General features: G+C 37.4%; 1 protein-coding gene across 15 annotated transcripts in view; it reads right to left on the bottom strand.

The window, feature by feature from the left end:
- AKNAD1 (AKNA domain containing 1) overlaps window positions 1-15,472 on the bottom strand; it is a 38,030-nt gene that overhangs the window by 20,112 nt on the left and 2,446 nt on the right. For 7 of the 15 annotated variants that reach the window (XM_039484477.1, XM_039484482.1, XM_039484485.1 and 4 more), the window contains 15 exons: window positions 11,491-12,701; window positions 10,671-10,730; window positions 10,054-10,195; window positions 9,683-9,834; window positions 9,518-9,577; window positions 8,949-9,082; window positions 6,668-6,836; window positions 5,751-5,923; window positions 5,174-5,276; window positions 4,440-4,546; window positions 3,669-3,772; window positions 3,371-3,515; window positions 2,685-2,797; window positions 858-980; window positions 661-771 (listed from right to left, as the gene is read on the bottom strand). In XM_039484477.1, coding sequence (XP_039340411.1) covers window positions 661-771; window positions 858-980; window positions 2,685-2,797; window positions 3,371-3,515; window positions 3,669-3,772; window positions 4,440-4,546; window positions 5,174-5,276; window positions 5,751-5,923; window positions 6,668-6,836; window positions 8,949-9,082; window positions 9,518-9,577; window positions 9,683-9,834; window positions 10,054-10,195; window positions 10,671-10,730; window positions 11,491-12,642 — 2,848 coding nt within the window. In that variant the 5' untranslated portion in view covers window positions 12,643-12,701. Of the gene's footprint in view, window positions 1-660; window positions 772-857; window positions 981-2,684; window positions 2,798-3,370; window positions 3,516-3,668; window positions 3,773-4,439; window positions 4,547-5,173; window positions 5,277-5,750; window positions 5,924-6,667; window positions 6,837-8,948; window positions 9,083-9,517; window positions 9,578-9,682; window positions 9,835-10,053; window positions 10,196-10,670; window positions 10,731-11,490; window positions 12,702-14,436; window positions 14,609-14,635; window positions 14,995-15,472 lie in introns of those variants that run through there. The other 8 variants (XM_039484489.1, XM_039484492.1, XM_039484491.1 and 5 more) reach the window with 5 other exon arrangements.

The following is a 15,472-nucleotide window of genomic DNA, read 5'->3' as shown; positions in this document are numbered from 1 at the left end:
TGCATCCGATGAAGTGGGTTTTAGCCCATGCAAGCTTATGCTTAAATAAATTTGTTAGTCTCTAAGGTGCCACAAGTACTCCTCGTTCTTTTTGCTGATACAGACTAACACGGCTACCACTCTGAAACCTGGCTAATTTACATTCACTCTGGCCCTGTAAAACAGATAAGTATCATCATTTCGATTGTACAGATGGGGAAACAGGCAGAGATTTAAGAGACTTCAAAGGTTGCTGTGGGTGCTCAACATTTCTGAAAACCAGGCTTTTATTGACTTGGTGAAGTTAACACAAATCAGTGGCAGAGGTGGCATAGGAACTGAGGAATTTCTGTTCATTTCTCTAGACCACACTGTATGGGGGGTCAACAGCAAATGACAGCTGGCATAGTGGTGGTGTCTGTGACTTCGGCATTTTGAAGAGGCTGGTGGAAAACTGGAAATGTCATCGCTCCCACCAACTGAAAAATGGACAGTTCCACTGTGTTTGTGGAAGAACTGAGGTGAGGCTAGACTTTGGGTTACTGCTCCTTATGTAGTTTTGGAACTAAATATTTAGTTCTTCTTCGAGTGCTGGTCCCTATGTGTATTCCACTCATGGGTCTGTGCCATGTAAAACTTAGCTTGTGGTTTGTAATCTTTTTGGCAATACACTATACTCACGAGTTGAACTGAGGTTTTTATTTCTACATAAGGTGCAGGACTGAACAAATTCTTTATAATTCCCAAGTTTAAACCAATCTCTGTTTCCCCTGTTGCACCTCCAGCTGAGACCTGCAAACAAGTGATATAGGTAAAATATTACACTGCAAACAACATTTCCACACAAACATGTTTTTGGAGCTATGAAACCACTGTACCTTTGCTTTGTTCCTTTAATCCTGCTCTACGTGATTTATAATTTTTAGTCCGGTGTTCCAGAAATTCATCACTGTGTGACTCATGAAAGGAATCACAGAATGAGATGTCTTCTGAATCACTGCCTAAAAGAAATTGTATCAAAGAGGTCTTACATAAATATTACAGCTCATAATCTGGGTGCTGCAGCTTTATATCTAGGTACCCACATGGCTTCCAGCACTCTAGGATATGAGTGCCACACAAACATTAATGAATTTCTCCTCACAACATCCTTGTGAGGCAGAGAAGTATCATCTCCATTTTACAGATGGGGAACTGAGGCACAGAGAGATGCAGTGACTTGCACAAAGTCATATAGGAGGCCTGTGTCGAAGCTAAGAACTGAACTCGAATCTCACCAGTGTCAGACCTGTGCCTTTACACAAGACAAGCTTCCTGTCCTAAGGTAGGTTGTCCCACTGAAGTCAGACTCAGTCATTTTTTCCCTTAAAATTGCTGAAGGTTGGCCCTGCCTCCCAGAACCAGTGGAAACCAAGGGGACCACAAAAGAGAGGGGAGGAGAGAGTGTTTAGTGTGGCACTCATATAACACCTTGTACTGGCTCAGGGGTCGGCAACCTTTCAGAAGTGGTGTGCCGAGTCTTCATTTATTCACTCTAATTTAAGGTTTCGTGTGCCAGTAATACATTTTAACCTTTTTAGAAGGTCTCTTTCTATAAGTCTATAATATATAACTAAACTCTTGTTGTATGTAAAGTAAATAAGTTTTTTAAAATGTTTAAGAAGCTTAATTTAAAATTAAATTAAAATGCAGAGCCCCTTGGACCGGTGAGCAGGACCCAGGCAGTGTGAGTGCCACTGAAAATCAGCTCACGTGCCGCCTTTGTCACGCATGCCATAGGTTGCCTACCCCTGTACTAGCTGATCCATACAACAGCACTGGTAACAGAGTTAAAGTACCAGTTACCAATATGTATCTAAATGGAAAGGCATCACAGAGAAAAGAGGGGCAAAAGGTATCCCAGAATTGAGGTGGGACAACAAGCCCACATGTTCTGATTTGAAATCCAACCCAGAAACAGCTGATGCCTTCCAATTCACACATGGAGTACACCTACCTTCACAGTACCATCCTCAACCCAGAACAGTGCAATGGGAGGGTGTGGAGTCAGGGTTGGCTGGAAGAAAGACTGCCTATTGTCCTTCCTCTGCCCCCAGAGAAGTTAACTGAACTTCTGAGGGCCCTGGGAGCTGCCCTGCCCAATGGGGGAGGGGACATCCTTGTCAGTGAGATTCCAATGGAACGCTGCTGTTAAGGAGTTAGGGAGGCCGCAAGGGTTGTATGAAGGATCCATGAGGTTTAAGATGGCATTTCCACCCTCCTTCCCATCAGCAGAATGATGGGGAAGAATCTCGAGAAGGGATGCCAGGCAGAGATTTTCTCATAAAAATCCCCACTCTTTTTCATGGGGGAGGAAATAATCTGGCCCAGAAATCTTGAAACACTTTAGGGGCCAAGTTTTCAAACTATCCTCAGAGATATGCTGAAATTAGGATGCACTAGTTAGCATATACAAAAACCTGCACATGCATGAGCAAAATGGAATTTTGTACACACCAGTGCCCTTCTACACATGGAAGTGTCATGGGCGCTTTTTTGAAAGCCTGTTTGAAAATAGGGTCCTAGTAGCCTAGCCAGTAAAGTTTGGTAAAAGTCCATTAAGATCTTCATACTCTGCAGGTCTTGTGAGATGACATCAAATTACTATAAGGACTCAGTAGTAGTTAAATATACAGTTCTGGCCACTGTATGCAATCTCTACTTACAAAGGTTAGTACTTGACAAATCTAGCTCCACTGCTTTTTCCTGAATGAAGACTGCATACCTTCCACATTTTGACTTTTCACTATCAGTTTTTCTGTCCTCTGTCTTTTTATTTCTACATGTTAAAAACAAAAATAGTACAAGATCCGAATTAAATATTAACAACTGGATGAAAAGTTTTTGAGCCTTAATACCTATGCTATTAATATTGCCAAATTATTAATTCAGGAAAAACAGATTTATTCATAATATGAAATGCACCTCTACCTCGATATAACGCTGTCCTCGGGAGCCAAAAAATCTTACCGCGTTATAGGTGAAACCGCATGATATCGAACTTGCTTTGATCCACCGGAATGCACAGCGCCCCGAGCACTGCTTTACTGCATTATATCTGAATTTGTGTTATATCGGGTCACGATATATTGAGGTAGTGGTGTATATCCATACAGATTCAGCAGAGCAGTTACACATGTGTTTAAAGTTAAGCATGTGAGTAACCCCACCTCCATTCAGCAAAGCACTTAAGAAATCTTAGGTGCGTCCGTTTATCTACATGTGCACACATGAACACAGAAAGGCACAAGGGTTTGAAGGAGAAGTTACTCTAACAACACCCTCTGAACTTCTTTTGAAGTTTGTTAATGTTTTGTTTTGGAGCTAAGGGTGATAGTCAGCACATGCTCACCTATTGACAGAACAGGAACAAAGTTCTTTGTTTGCATTTTTTGACCAGTGTATTTTCCATTTTGGATACAGAGCAGCATCATGTGCATTTGAACAGTTTTCTACCCTTCCACAAAAACAATGATCTGAGGGATGTGCTAAATTGCCTAAAATGATTGGGGAGGGGAAAGGGAGAAAGAATTGGATAGTGGGTGAGTTTTACCAGAGTTATGAAATTATACAAATTATTGAATAAAATGGAATAAAATTATTTAAATGATACAAATGATGAAATAGAAGCATTTTCCTCTTTCTCCTACCTTGCTCTTGCCGCACATTTAGATTAATAATTTTGTGTTCCAAATTGCACGTATTGTAAGGCTTGGTTTTGGATGGAGACTTCATTTGCCAAAAGTTTAAACTCCTGAATAAACAAGACAGCATACAGAAGTACTAATGTGGTAAAAGTAAGTAAGTAAATAAGTAATAATAATAATAATAATAATAAACAACCAAACTTAATGCTGAAGGTCTACACAAATGTATCTTTATTTACTTGTGTTTGTCACTGTTCAGGCAAGTCCCTTTTTTAATCTGCATGTTGGATTTTGTCTCCAATATTTGTAATATGATTGTAGAACTAATTTATTACTTAACTGTTAGTTACCATGAGTGAAATTCACTTCCATGCAGAAGGCCAACACAAGACCTATGCTCTACTCAAGCCCTCAAAATAATGTGTAAGTGGAACTTAAGTGATGTAATAGGCCTTGTGGTAGTCCTCTGAATAGGGTTGAATTTCACTGAGTGAAATGCTGTCATTGAAGTCACAGGGAGTTTTGCTATTTTTTAGTAGGGTCAGGATTTCATCCTGTGTGATTTATTGCCTGTGTAAAATGTAAAGACACAATAATTGTTTCCAACCAGATCTTCCCATGTTCAAAGACAACCAGCTTTACGTTGAGTTGAGCCTACCACAATTCATTACATTTCAGACAGAGTCCAACAGCAAAACTTGTATCCATGAATGCATACATTCATTTTGGCTGTTTACAAATCTTTTAATCAGCCAAAATACATAAAGCACTTACCCTTTTGGGTTTTCTTGATCAGTATTACGTTTTTGACTTAATATAAGCTGCCTATGGGATTCCAGGCCTCCAGGCTCATTGTCTGCCTCATGTGGAAGGAAACACTGCTGTACCACAAACCAGAACATAAGATTTTTATACACTTATTCACATTATTGTGTATTTCTCAAGAAATACAGTGTGAGTAACACATATATTTGGATATAATTTTTCTATGGCTTTAGCAATGCTTTTTCTTGCTTTATGATCCACTCACAATTCTAGGCTATGTAAAATGGACTGCACAGAGTCTGCACATTAATCCCATTCTATAGATAAGAAAAGTGAGACACAAAGGTGAAATGAATTTGTTAGTGTAGGTTTCAGTGGATCTGGCATGGATTCATGTTTTTTTCCTCGCAGCCCTAAACAAACACAAATGATACTATTTCAAATCCAATAGTTGCCTATGCAACTCCTTCCAGCGCAGTTCCCCTCAGAATCAAAGCACATTCTGAATGGTTCACAAGTTTTGACAGCAACATTCCTAAACCTGAATCATCTTACTTGGCATTTGTACAGCAATGTTCTGATATATTGTAGTACCTCAACAATTACAACAGTTGAATTGGTTTGTTGTGCAAACTTAACATTGGAACAGTAGAATATAATCTAATATAAATTATCCCACTGGATAAAATAAACAAACAAGTTCATCAACAAAATTTAATTATGCACAAAAATAGACCTTGTACCATTACATCTGAAGAGTGCTTATTTGCTAGCAGTCCTGCTTTTTCCAGGGGCTCCATTCCTTTTACAAAGGCACATGCATCTCTTTTTTGTAATCCCAATTGGCTAAGGAAAAAGCAATTTTTATTTTAAAATACTGTTTTTTTCAAACATATTAAAAACACTGTTTTTTTAGCAAGATTATCATCATATGATTCTCCACCAAGGCAGGATTCAACAAAGATATAACGCACAGAAATACTAATACTCTGCTGAGTCACTAAAGAATGGAATAGGTAGTGATTTTGGATACTGACATACCTTCAACCTGTTTTTAAAAAAATTACTGAAGGGAATAATTGTGCACTGGCAAGATTGTTGGATCAGGTCCCCCAATATGTCTTTTCCATCTTGAATATCTATGGTGACAATCGAGGCCATGCAGTGGCATGATCTAACACTCAGTTAAATTAATGAGATTATTTTGATTTCAGTGGACATTTGATCAGATACGTTCAATAAATGTCTTCATATTGGTAAGTAATTATAAATCCATTTTAGTAAATTACTTCAATACCTATCACAAAGTTCAATACTTACATTTCAGGAAAAGGATCACAATTGTCATTCTGTAAAGAAAGCTGACTGGTTTTCTTTGGGATCACATCAATTGCATGACTTCTATTCTCTCCCTTGTTCCTTTCATTATTATGAAAATTCACTTCAGTAGCAGACCTTTCTGGAGGATCACTAACGCTTGAAACCACAGGGCTCTGTACAAAGTAACCATATTATAGATAGCACAAAGACACTTACAGTAGATTGTCATTTACTGTATTCCCTAAAATCTTGCCTCCTGCAACCCAAGATTTCCTGAATATCTGTGCAATTCAGGATTCAAAGGAGGATTCATCAGAATTCATGTGGTATTTCAAACAATTAGTACAGTTAGAAAGCATTTAGCTTGGTCACATGTAGAACAGTGGGAAACCACCAATTTCCACTTTGCAAGCTATGATCCAGAACTAAACATTATCATTTTCACCAGCTTTCTGACACACAAAAGAATTTGATCCTTTGAGACAAACTGTGATTTTTATGAATCTCACTGAAGCAGAAAGTTACCATTTTCATAGCTTTTCTATATGAAATGGCAGTGATTCACTTGCAAAAACTGCTTTTCAATTTTTGCAAAGATTAGAATATTTTGCTTTTCTGAAAACAATTTTTTTTTCTCCACTGAGACTCGGAAGCTTTTCCCCAACACAACTGTAGTCACATATTTAGGTTTTGATCAACATGGCTAATGAGATATCTTAAAGTTTAAATTCAGGAATAAAATACATTACTTTTTTGAATTAACATTCTCTATTGTAGCAAGATATTCACTCTTAGAAATATAAGGGCAAATTCTCTTCTTGGGTATACTTGCGCAACCCTATTGAAATTAATGGGGTTTGCATCAGTGTAACTGAAAGAAGAGTTTGGTCTGTAGATTATAGAACTTGATGCGTTACCTCACGAAGACAAGAACAGGATGAACACACAGATTCACATGGAGTGAGCAAAGGAGACGTAGGAGATGTTGTGAATGAAGATGGACATGGACTACATATATTGTCATCAATTTTCTCTTTGACATCTTCAAGCAGCATACCAAGCCTAAATATTTCCCCCTCCACCTTTCTAAACCCAAATACAAAACACAGAGTTATATAATCAGCCTTTCAATAAACTTCTGGCTTTTTGTATATCACTGCAGTATCAAAGTTGCAATACTGTCCAAAAATAAAACAATACCATTACAAAATTAAATAGATTAAATGAAACCACAGTTAACTGCTTGAATCTATAAAAAGGGAAATAAGGACAACACAGGGAATTTCAAACCAGTCAGCTTAACTTCAGTACCCGGAAATATAATAGAGCAAATAATTAAGCAATTTGCAAACACTTAGAAGATAATAAGGTGATAACTAACAGTCAGCATGGATTTGTCAAGAACAAATTGTGTCAAACCAACGGAATAGCTTTCTTTGACAGGGTAACAGGCCTTGTGGATATGGGGGAAGCGGTAGATGTGGTATATCTTGACTTTAGTAAGGCTCTTGATACCATCTTGCATGACCTTCTCATAAACCAGTGGTTCCCAAATTATGGGGCACACCCCTCGGGGGGGCAAAGAGAAATGTTTGGGGGGGTGCACTCCCCATGTGAAGCAGGGAAGGAGCGCACCCCAGGCCCGCTCCACCCCCAGCTCTGCTCCTGGCCCTGGCCCCAGCCTCGGCCTCATTGCCCCTGCCCATGTCTGTCCATCCCCTGCCGGGAGCCATGGCCCTGCTCCCGGCCTGGTTCCCGGGGTGTGTGTGTGTGTGCGGACAGGGGTATAGGGGGCATGACCCTGAAAAGGTTGGGAACTGTCATAAACGAACAGGGGAAATACAACCTAGAAGGAGCTACTATAAATTGGGTGCATAACTGGTTCGAAAACCATTCCCAGAGTGTAGTTATCAGTGGTTCACAGTAAAGCTGGAAAGGCATATTGAGTAGGGTCCCACAAGGATCAATTCTGAGTCTGATTCTGTTCAATATTTCATCAGTGATTTAGATAATGGCATAGAAAGTACACTTATAAAGTTTGCGGAGGATACCAGGCTGGGTGTGGTTGCAAGTACTTTAGAGGATTAAAATTCTAAATGATCTGGACAAACTGGAGAAATGATCTGAAGTAAATAGGATGAAATTCAATAAGGACAAATGCAAAGTACTCCACTCAGGAAGGAACAATCAGTTGCATATATACAAAATGGGAAATGACTGCCCAGGAAGGAGTACTGAGGAAAGGGATCTGGGGGTCATAGTGGATCACAAGCTAAATATGAGTCAACAGAGTAACACTGTTGCCAAGTAAAGCAAACATCATTCTGGGATGTATTACAAGGAATGTTGTAAGCAAGACACAAGAAGTAATTCTTATGCTCTACTTCGCGCTGATTAGGCCTCAACTGGACTATTGTGTCCAGTTCTGGGCGCCACATTTCAGGAAAGATGTGGACAAATTGAAGAAAGTGCAGAGAAGAGCAACAAAAATTATTAAAGGTCTAGAAAACATGACCTATGAGGGAAGATTGAAAAAATTGGGTGTATTTAGTCTGGAAAAGAGAAGACCAAAAGAGGACATGATAACAGTTTTCAAGTACATAAAAGGTTGTTACAAGGAGGAAGGAGAAAAAATTATTCTCCTTAACTACTGAGGATAGGACAAGAAGCAATGGGCTTAAATTGAAGAAAGAGCAGTTTAGGTTGGACATTAGGAAAAACTTCCTAACTGTCAGAAACTGAGAATCAATAAGAAGAGTCAGAGAGGCAAAGGCCAAAAAAAAAAAAAAAAAAAAGGCAAGAGAGCCATGCAGTCACCTGTGAGCACAGTGTGACCCTGGGAAAAAACCTGGAGAGCACTTTTGGGTCTGTTGTCTGAAGAGGCTTTGCTGTAAGCTACGAAACAGCTTCTTTTGTTCTGAGCTCCTCCTGTGTTTGGAGAAGCAGGACTTTGCACATTCATTGTAACTAAACAAGAGTGCATCAAAGTGAATACCAGACTCCATCAATTTATACATCCAACTGGAACATCCCCAAGGCCCCAAAAGTTGACTAGCCTCTCAGGTAAAAAATGTGCAACAATATTACTTCTGTACCTCGCAGGGATACTGTGAGGATAAATTAATTAATGACTGCCAGGTGCTCATATACTATGGGGGCATAGACATACAGACATACTATTTAGCAGGCATCTCTTACCTGTCAGGATCAAACTCGCCAACACTTATGGATTTGTGATTGTAGTTCTGTAGCTGTAAACCACGATGCTCCTCCTTAGTGGCTAAATATTTCCGTTCCAATGTGTCAAGGTATCCTTTTAGTTCCTTTAATACCTTCACCAATAAAAGAGAATTAAATAATGAATGACTTTACTATTTAATTGGACAGAACAATTAACAACACTATGTGGTCCATAGCAGATGTAAAAATAGAGGGTTAAATTGTGGGGTCTTGATTCAGGTCTTGCTCAAACAAAACTCATAACAACTTCAATGGCAATTTCCCTGAGTAAGGGCTGCCTTCATAAATAGTTTGGTTTAAGATTTTCAAAGGAGTTTAGGGGATTCAGACATATATTGTCAGTCTCAAACTTCACCTTGGCCATTTTCAAGCCTATAACTTAATTCTGGAATGGAGGAAAGGGTTTAATTTGTTATTAAATATATCTTTCTGAACAACACTTAAAATTTCACCACAATAAATACAGGTTCAATGCCATTTAAAGCACATTTCAATTCCCTGCAATACATGTGAAAAAAATAATTTACCAGACAGCGATCTTGCAAAGGGAAGGCCTCCTGTATTACACATTTAGAAAATTCTTCCACCTTCAATAAAAAATTGGTAGATTGTATTTGGGATTTTAGATTTCTTTAAAAAAAACAAGAGCATCAATATTAAGTAGGTATTGAAACAAATCTCTTTCATATTACTTTAGCTTTCAGTTGCTCTGCCTGCTCCTTTAGCATTTGAGACATCTTTTCTCCTTTTGTTGTATTTTGCATCAAGTTAGGATTTAAACAGTGTACTTCTCCTGCTGAACTGGCTGACGGTAATGATGAAATAATTCTCCCAGATTGTAATCCTATATAACATAATGAAAATAAAGAGTAAAGTACCAACTGGATATCTGTATCCAGCTTTCCAGATTATTATTCCATTAATCCAAGGGACTGGACTAGATGACCTCTCGAGGTCCCTTCCAGTCCTATGATTCTACCATTATGGAACAGAATAACAAAGTGCACAATTATGTAAAATAAGGAACCTCTGTTATTTGTATAACCACTGTAATTTCAACTACCTGAAAAAGATGCTTTGGACAAACCAAGCAGAGGCTGGATAGGAACAGTAAGGGGATGAAATACAGACTCTTCAGAAGCTGCACCCATACATCTTGAGTGAATGGAAAGGTTTGGATTAGGAGAAGCTGAATGAGTATATATCTGTTAAAAATATACAGAACAATATTTTAAATAAAAGAACAGCTTTATATATAAAAATATTCACTTGGAATGCTAAAAGGAAACTATTCTAATACTGTATATCCTTACAGAAGTTGGTTAGAAGGAGTTATTTAAATTACACATAAAGAATATGAAATAAGTTATTTTTCACTTTTTATTAACATATTGAAAAGTGACAGAATATCCGTGTTTATTTCCCATAAACACACCAAGTTACGAACATGTATGTTTCTAGTTGGCCTATTCTCACTGTATGTGTTTTAGACATCTAAAAGTCTCAAGTTACTTAGCCAAATCTATCTTCAGAGAAGTCCTATAAATAGGAACAACAATATAAACGGTTGTTTAGTAGAATATATGCTTCATATCAGACCCTTAGTGAGAAAATATACTGTACTAAGAAAAAGCTCTCCTAAACAATTTATCTGATTTTATAATATTCTGGTAGATTTACCTTAGGATCAAACCTCAAATGATCAATACGATTCTGAGCCTCAGCATGTTTTGTCAGCAACTTGCATTAACCCAGAAATAATAAAGAAAAATAGTATTAATGTGTTGTAATAAGTCTTCCTTATATGCTAAGGCCCTGATCCTACAAAGATTTAAGCATGTGCTTAGCTTTACACATGTGAGTAGTCTCAATGACTGAGTCTAAATATGAAAAGTGACTGTTAAGTGATCTATTTACAACCAGAATAAAGGAAATCTTAAAATATTGGAACAAATCATTTAAAGAGAATCAGTCAGGTAGCATAGGTGATCCTCAAAGACATTTATAAATCTTAAAGATCCATTGGCAAAATCACCATTGACGTAAATGGGATCTGGGTAAAACATGATATGAAAACAAACCTTTAATTATTTCTTTAATATAGTAAACATTTCTATTAAAATAATTTTGGCGGGACTTAAACATTTTCCTAGAGTAATAGAAACAACATTTTGCAAATATGTGAGAATTAAAAAATGAAATTGACTATAACCAATTTCATAATATTTCAAAGGGAAACTTTTAAATTATTAATAATTAAGGCATCACCCTATAACATCATAAAATGTCTGTTTATGGAAGTTATGGACTGAAAGCCCAATCCTACAATCCTTTACTCATATAAGTAATTCTTAATTAAATTAGTAGAACCACTGATGTCAGTGGAACCACTTGCATATAGGACTACTCATGTTAGGCTCTGATGGACTGTCTCTTTCACTTCCATTGACATTAATATTTTATTAAATCCAGGACTGATAGCTGAAAAGATCTCATTTACCTCTAGCTGTTGTAAAAGTTCAGGAATTCTCATTTCTTCTTCTTGATTCTTTATTTCAACAGAATCAAAATAATTCATAGTTTCTAAAACATCATTCACAATTGCTGATTTACCAACCAAATTAGGCGAGAATTTGGTTCTTTTCATTATGGGAGCTGATTTATCACTGTTATTTCTTTTTGGTATTTTGACTTTTGGAGGAACTTTAGAGAAGTCAGGAAGACAATAATTAACTTGGCCTTGACCATATTTGAGTTCATGAGATGAACCTGTTCTTTCAAACAAATCTTTTTGGTGACTGTGATTATTTCTTATGTTTTTGCAATTATTTGTATCTTCATTTTCAGCTATCAACTGTGAATTTTCTTGTATGCAGTCTTTCTCATCACCATAAGAAGTAGCTCTGTCATCTATAACAAATTTATTTTCATCTAGCAAATTTTTATCTTCGTAATCATCTTCAGATATTTCTTCTTGTCTGTTTAAATGATAGTCTTCAAAATGCTTTGCCCACTGTTCTGTTAGTAAAGTGGGCTTGATGCATTCTGAAATCCTAGTTTTAGTGAGGACAGTTTCATCAACACTTTCTGTAAAGGAAGTTTCTGGGATAGTTTCACAATCAATTAATTGGCTTGTGTTTGATAACTCTTCTTTGGAAAAATGACGCAAAAGAACATCAGAAATGTTTGAGTTGGTGAAATGTTCCTTCCTATCTAGGCTGCTAAAAGCTCCAACTGATAATTCTGTCTCCAAAGGCATGCCACTCACAGGAGCTTCTATTGCCATTTCAATCATTATTCCATTTGTTCTTGTGGTGGGCGTACGGTGGCTGAAGACCTTCTCTTGAGATAGCTGTTGTGTTTCATAATTTATTTCTTCTTTTAAACTTCTGTTAATTTCAGAACAGGTCAAATTTAAGAAATTATCAGAAATGTTTTCTACAGAAACACAGGCTTTCAAATTATTTGATTCATTATTGTGGTGATAAGTTCTTTCTAGGTCTCCATCATAAGGTAAGTCTTCTTGCTCCTCATCAGTTGCATCCTCAGGATAGTCAAAGTTATCTAATAATACGTTATTCACTTGTTTTTTCAGATGGTCAGGTTGTCTGCTTTTACTTGTCCTAATCTGTATGTCTTGATTATACTCCATTTACATTTCATTGGTCCTCAGCTTTCATGTAGAGCTTTTACTATTGTATGTATCAAGTTCTGTAATACATGAAAAAACTAGCTCACATTTAAATATATCTTACAATATATTAAGTAAAAGCATAAGCATATATCTTATATCTGATCCTGCAGTCCTTCTCCACACAAACTTCCATAGTCTTCTTCAGTGGAAGACACGTACATAAAGGGCCTGATTTTCCTCTCGGTTACACTGGTATAAATCAGGATCAACTCTATTTAAGTTAATAGAGTAATACAAATATCAAATTACTGGGGAAAGGATGTGGCCCACAGTCTATAGTACCAGGTTATTTGTCTTTACTAGTTTGTAAACTGCAGTGTTTACAAAGTAAATAAAAATGAATGAAGTTAGTAATGGAGCCAAGAACAGTAAAAGCACCTAATTTATGCATAACAAGGGCCAAGATCAGCATAACATGAAGCTGGATTTTTCTACACAGGGTTAGATTCTGTCCTCACTACAGCAGTAAAGGCATCTTAACCAGCCAACTACTCATATAGCAGCGTTGGGAGAAGAAACAGCAATCTTCAGATACTGGAATTACACCTTGCTGGCCAGTGCAGCCAGCACAACTCGGAGCAGTCTGAGTGCAGTGCGGTTTGCTATTGGTCACCTTAAGAAAAATAGCTTTTCTAATGAGCTGGAATTCAAAAATTCCTTTAATTGGACACTGAACACTTCATATGAGAACTTATGTAGTTGCTTTCACTTTTATAGGTATTATTTTATCAGTATTATTTGAGTGTGTTGTACAAACAGGTACAGAGATATTGAGTAATACAGAATTCAGGTGCTGGAAAGGAAGAGAGGAAGTTAGGAGCCATCCCCCACCTTTATAGCCTCATATAAGTGTTCTAAATGTGTGAGGCTTATAATTCTCAATCACTTATTTTGAAAGGGTTCTGGGCACATGCCAACTCCTCTATTGAGTTCTCAGATCATAAGATGACTCTTTCTCTCCCCTCTCTCAGTGGGACTGGGACTCATCAAGTGATCCTCCCCTCTTCCTCTAGCGGCTTGGCCCCTCCAATTCTGAGGCCAAGCCTGACTATGGGTAGGACTTTTAAAGGTACTCAATGTTGGCCTACTTTTACTTCAATGGTAAAATTTCCAAGACCTTTGACTATAAACTCTTTTGGCCAAGGACCATCTTGTCATTATATCAAGTATCAGAGGGGTAGCCGTGTTAGTCTGGATCTGTAAAAGCAATAAAGAATCCTGTGGCACCTTATAGACTAACAGACGTTCTGCAGCATGAGCTTTCGTGGGTGAATACCCACTTGCATCTGAAGAAGTGGGTATTCACCCACGAAAGCTCATGCTGCAGAACGTCTGTTAGTCTATAAGGTGCCACAGGATTCTTTATTGCTTGTCATTATATGTGCATATGGAGCCCAGCACAATGGGGACCTAATCTTAATAAGAGACCCTAACCATTACTGCTGTTGTGATACTTTACTAGGAAAGCACTCTTCCACATGCCTCTATAAATAGCAGAATCATCTTGTACACCAAAATAATACAACCCAAAACATATGTCTTCTGCTCCCTTCACACAAGGGACTGTTACTGCTGCTTTAAGGAAGGTTTCCAGAGATATTTTGAACCTTTGGGAGCACACATATCATCTATCTGCTAGACACAAAAGACAAATATGGGGAATTAAACAGATAACTTTACTGTGCAATACAATTGCATTTCTCATCCTTCACTTCACAGAGCATAATGCATTTCTCACACAACTGTACTCACGGATGATCCCAACAAAGCCTCTTTCTTTGAATCCATTCCTGTTCTCTTGTACTTTATCACATAAAGTACTGTAGATTCTTTCAGTACACTACCCAGCAATCTTCTTAGCCTCACAAAGTGAGGAATGATATTGTATAGCTGATTCTCACACCATATATGAAAGGAACATAAACTTCAGCAGAAATAGAAGCAAACTTACTTCAGTCATTAAAAATGTTGACTTGAACTAAATTGCTGCAATAAGTGGACAAAATCTGAAAAAGCTACAGTATAAGTACTCCCTAATACCAATTGTAGGTGAATGGTTACATTTCCTAGACCACTGCTAGAGTTATAGTAGATGCTCTGGAAATTTATACCTAGGTAGGTATTAAATTGTACAGTTCTAAACGCTTTAGTCTACACATGATACAGGTACTCTGTTTCATAGTGTGTGCATTTGGTTACATCAGTTGTAACCCTATCTCTAACACAGCCAGGTGAGTACAAGCGCAGCTTCTCAATAAGTGTAACCATATACCTTGCTATTTAATATTCCTGTTCCATTCAGTTATGGTTCATTGGTTTAAAAAGGCCCCGCAACACAGCAAACATTTTCTAGTTCTTGGTGGGGTCAGCAAATTAGATATATTGGTTATTCAATACCATAAATGCATTATTTCTTTTTTGTTTTGTAGATTTCATTTATTTTATATATTAAAATATATAAAGTGTTTCTATTTTTTTTTAAAATTTATATTAGCATCTCATTCTTACGGTGACCCAAGACCAGGAACAAATGTTTGTGGGGGTGCCTAGATTAGCATTTATAATAATTTTAATTAAGAAACAAAAAAACAAATTTGAGTAACAGCAGGACCAAAAACTCTAGCCAAAGCAAGGCTCTGGAGGTTTGGAGTCAGCAGAAGGAGGAAAGATTATAAATGTCATAGGACTAGTCTACACTGGGAATTAACATCAGCATAGCCAGTCTCTCAAGGGCATGAAAAATCTACACCTATGAGATGTAGCTATGCCAATCTAACCCCTGGTGTAG

Source organism: Mauremys reevesii, linkage group 8, assembly GCF_016161935.1.
Source record: "Mauremys reevesii isolate NIE-2019 linkage group 8, ASM1616193v1, whole genome shotgun sequence".
In the NCBI taxonomy this organism is placed as follows: Eukaryota; Metazoa; Chordata; order Testudines; family Geoemydidae; genus Mauremys; species Mauremys reevesii.
The sequence above is the reverse complement of the archived record's forward strand: the minus strand, read 5'-3'. Positions and strand labels throughout refer to the sequence as shown.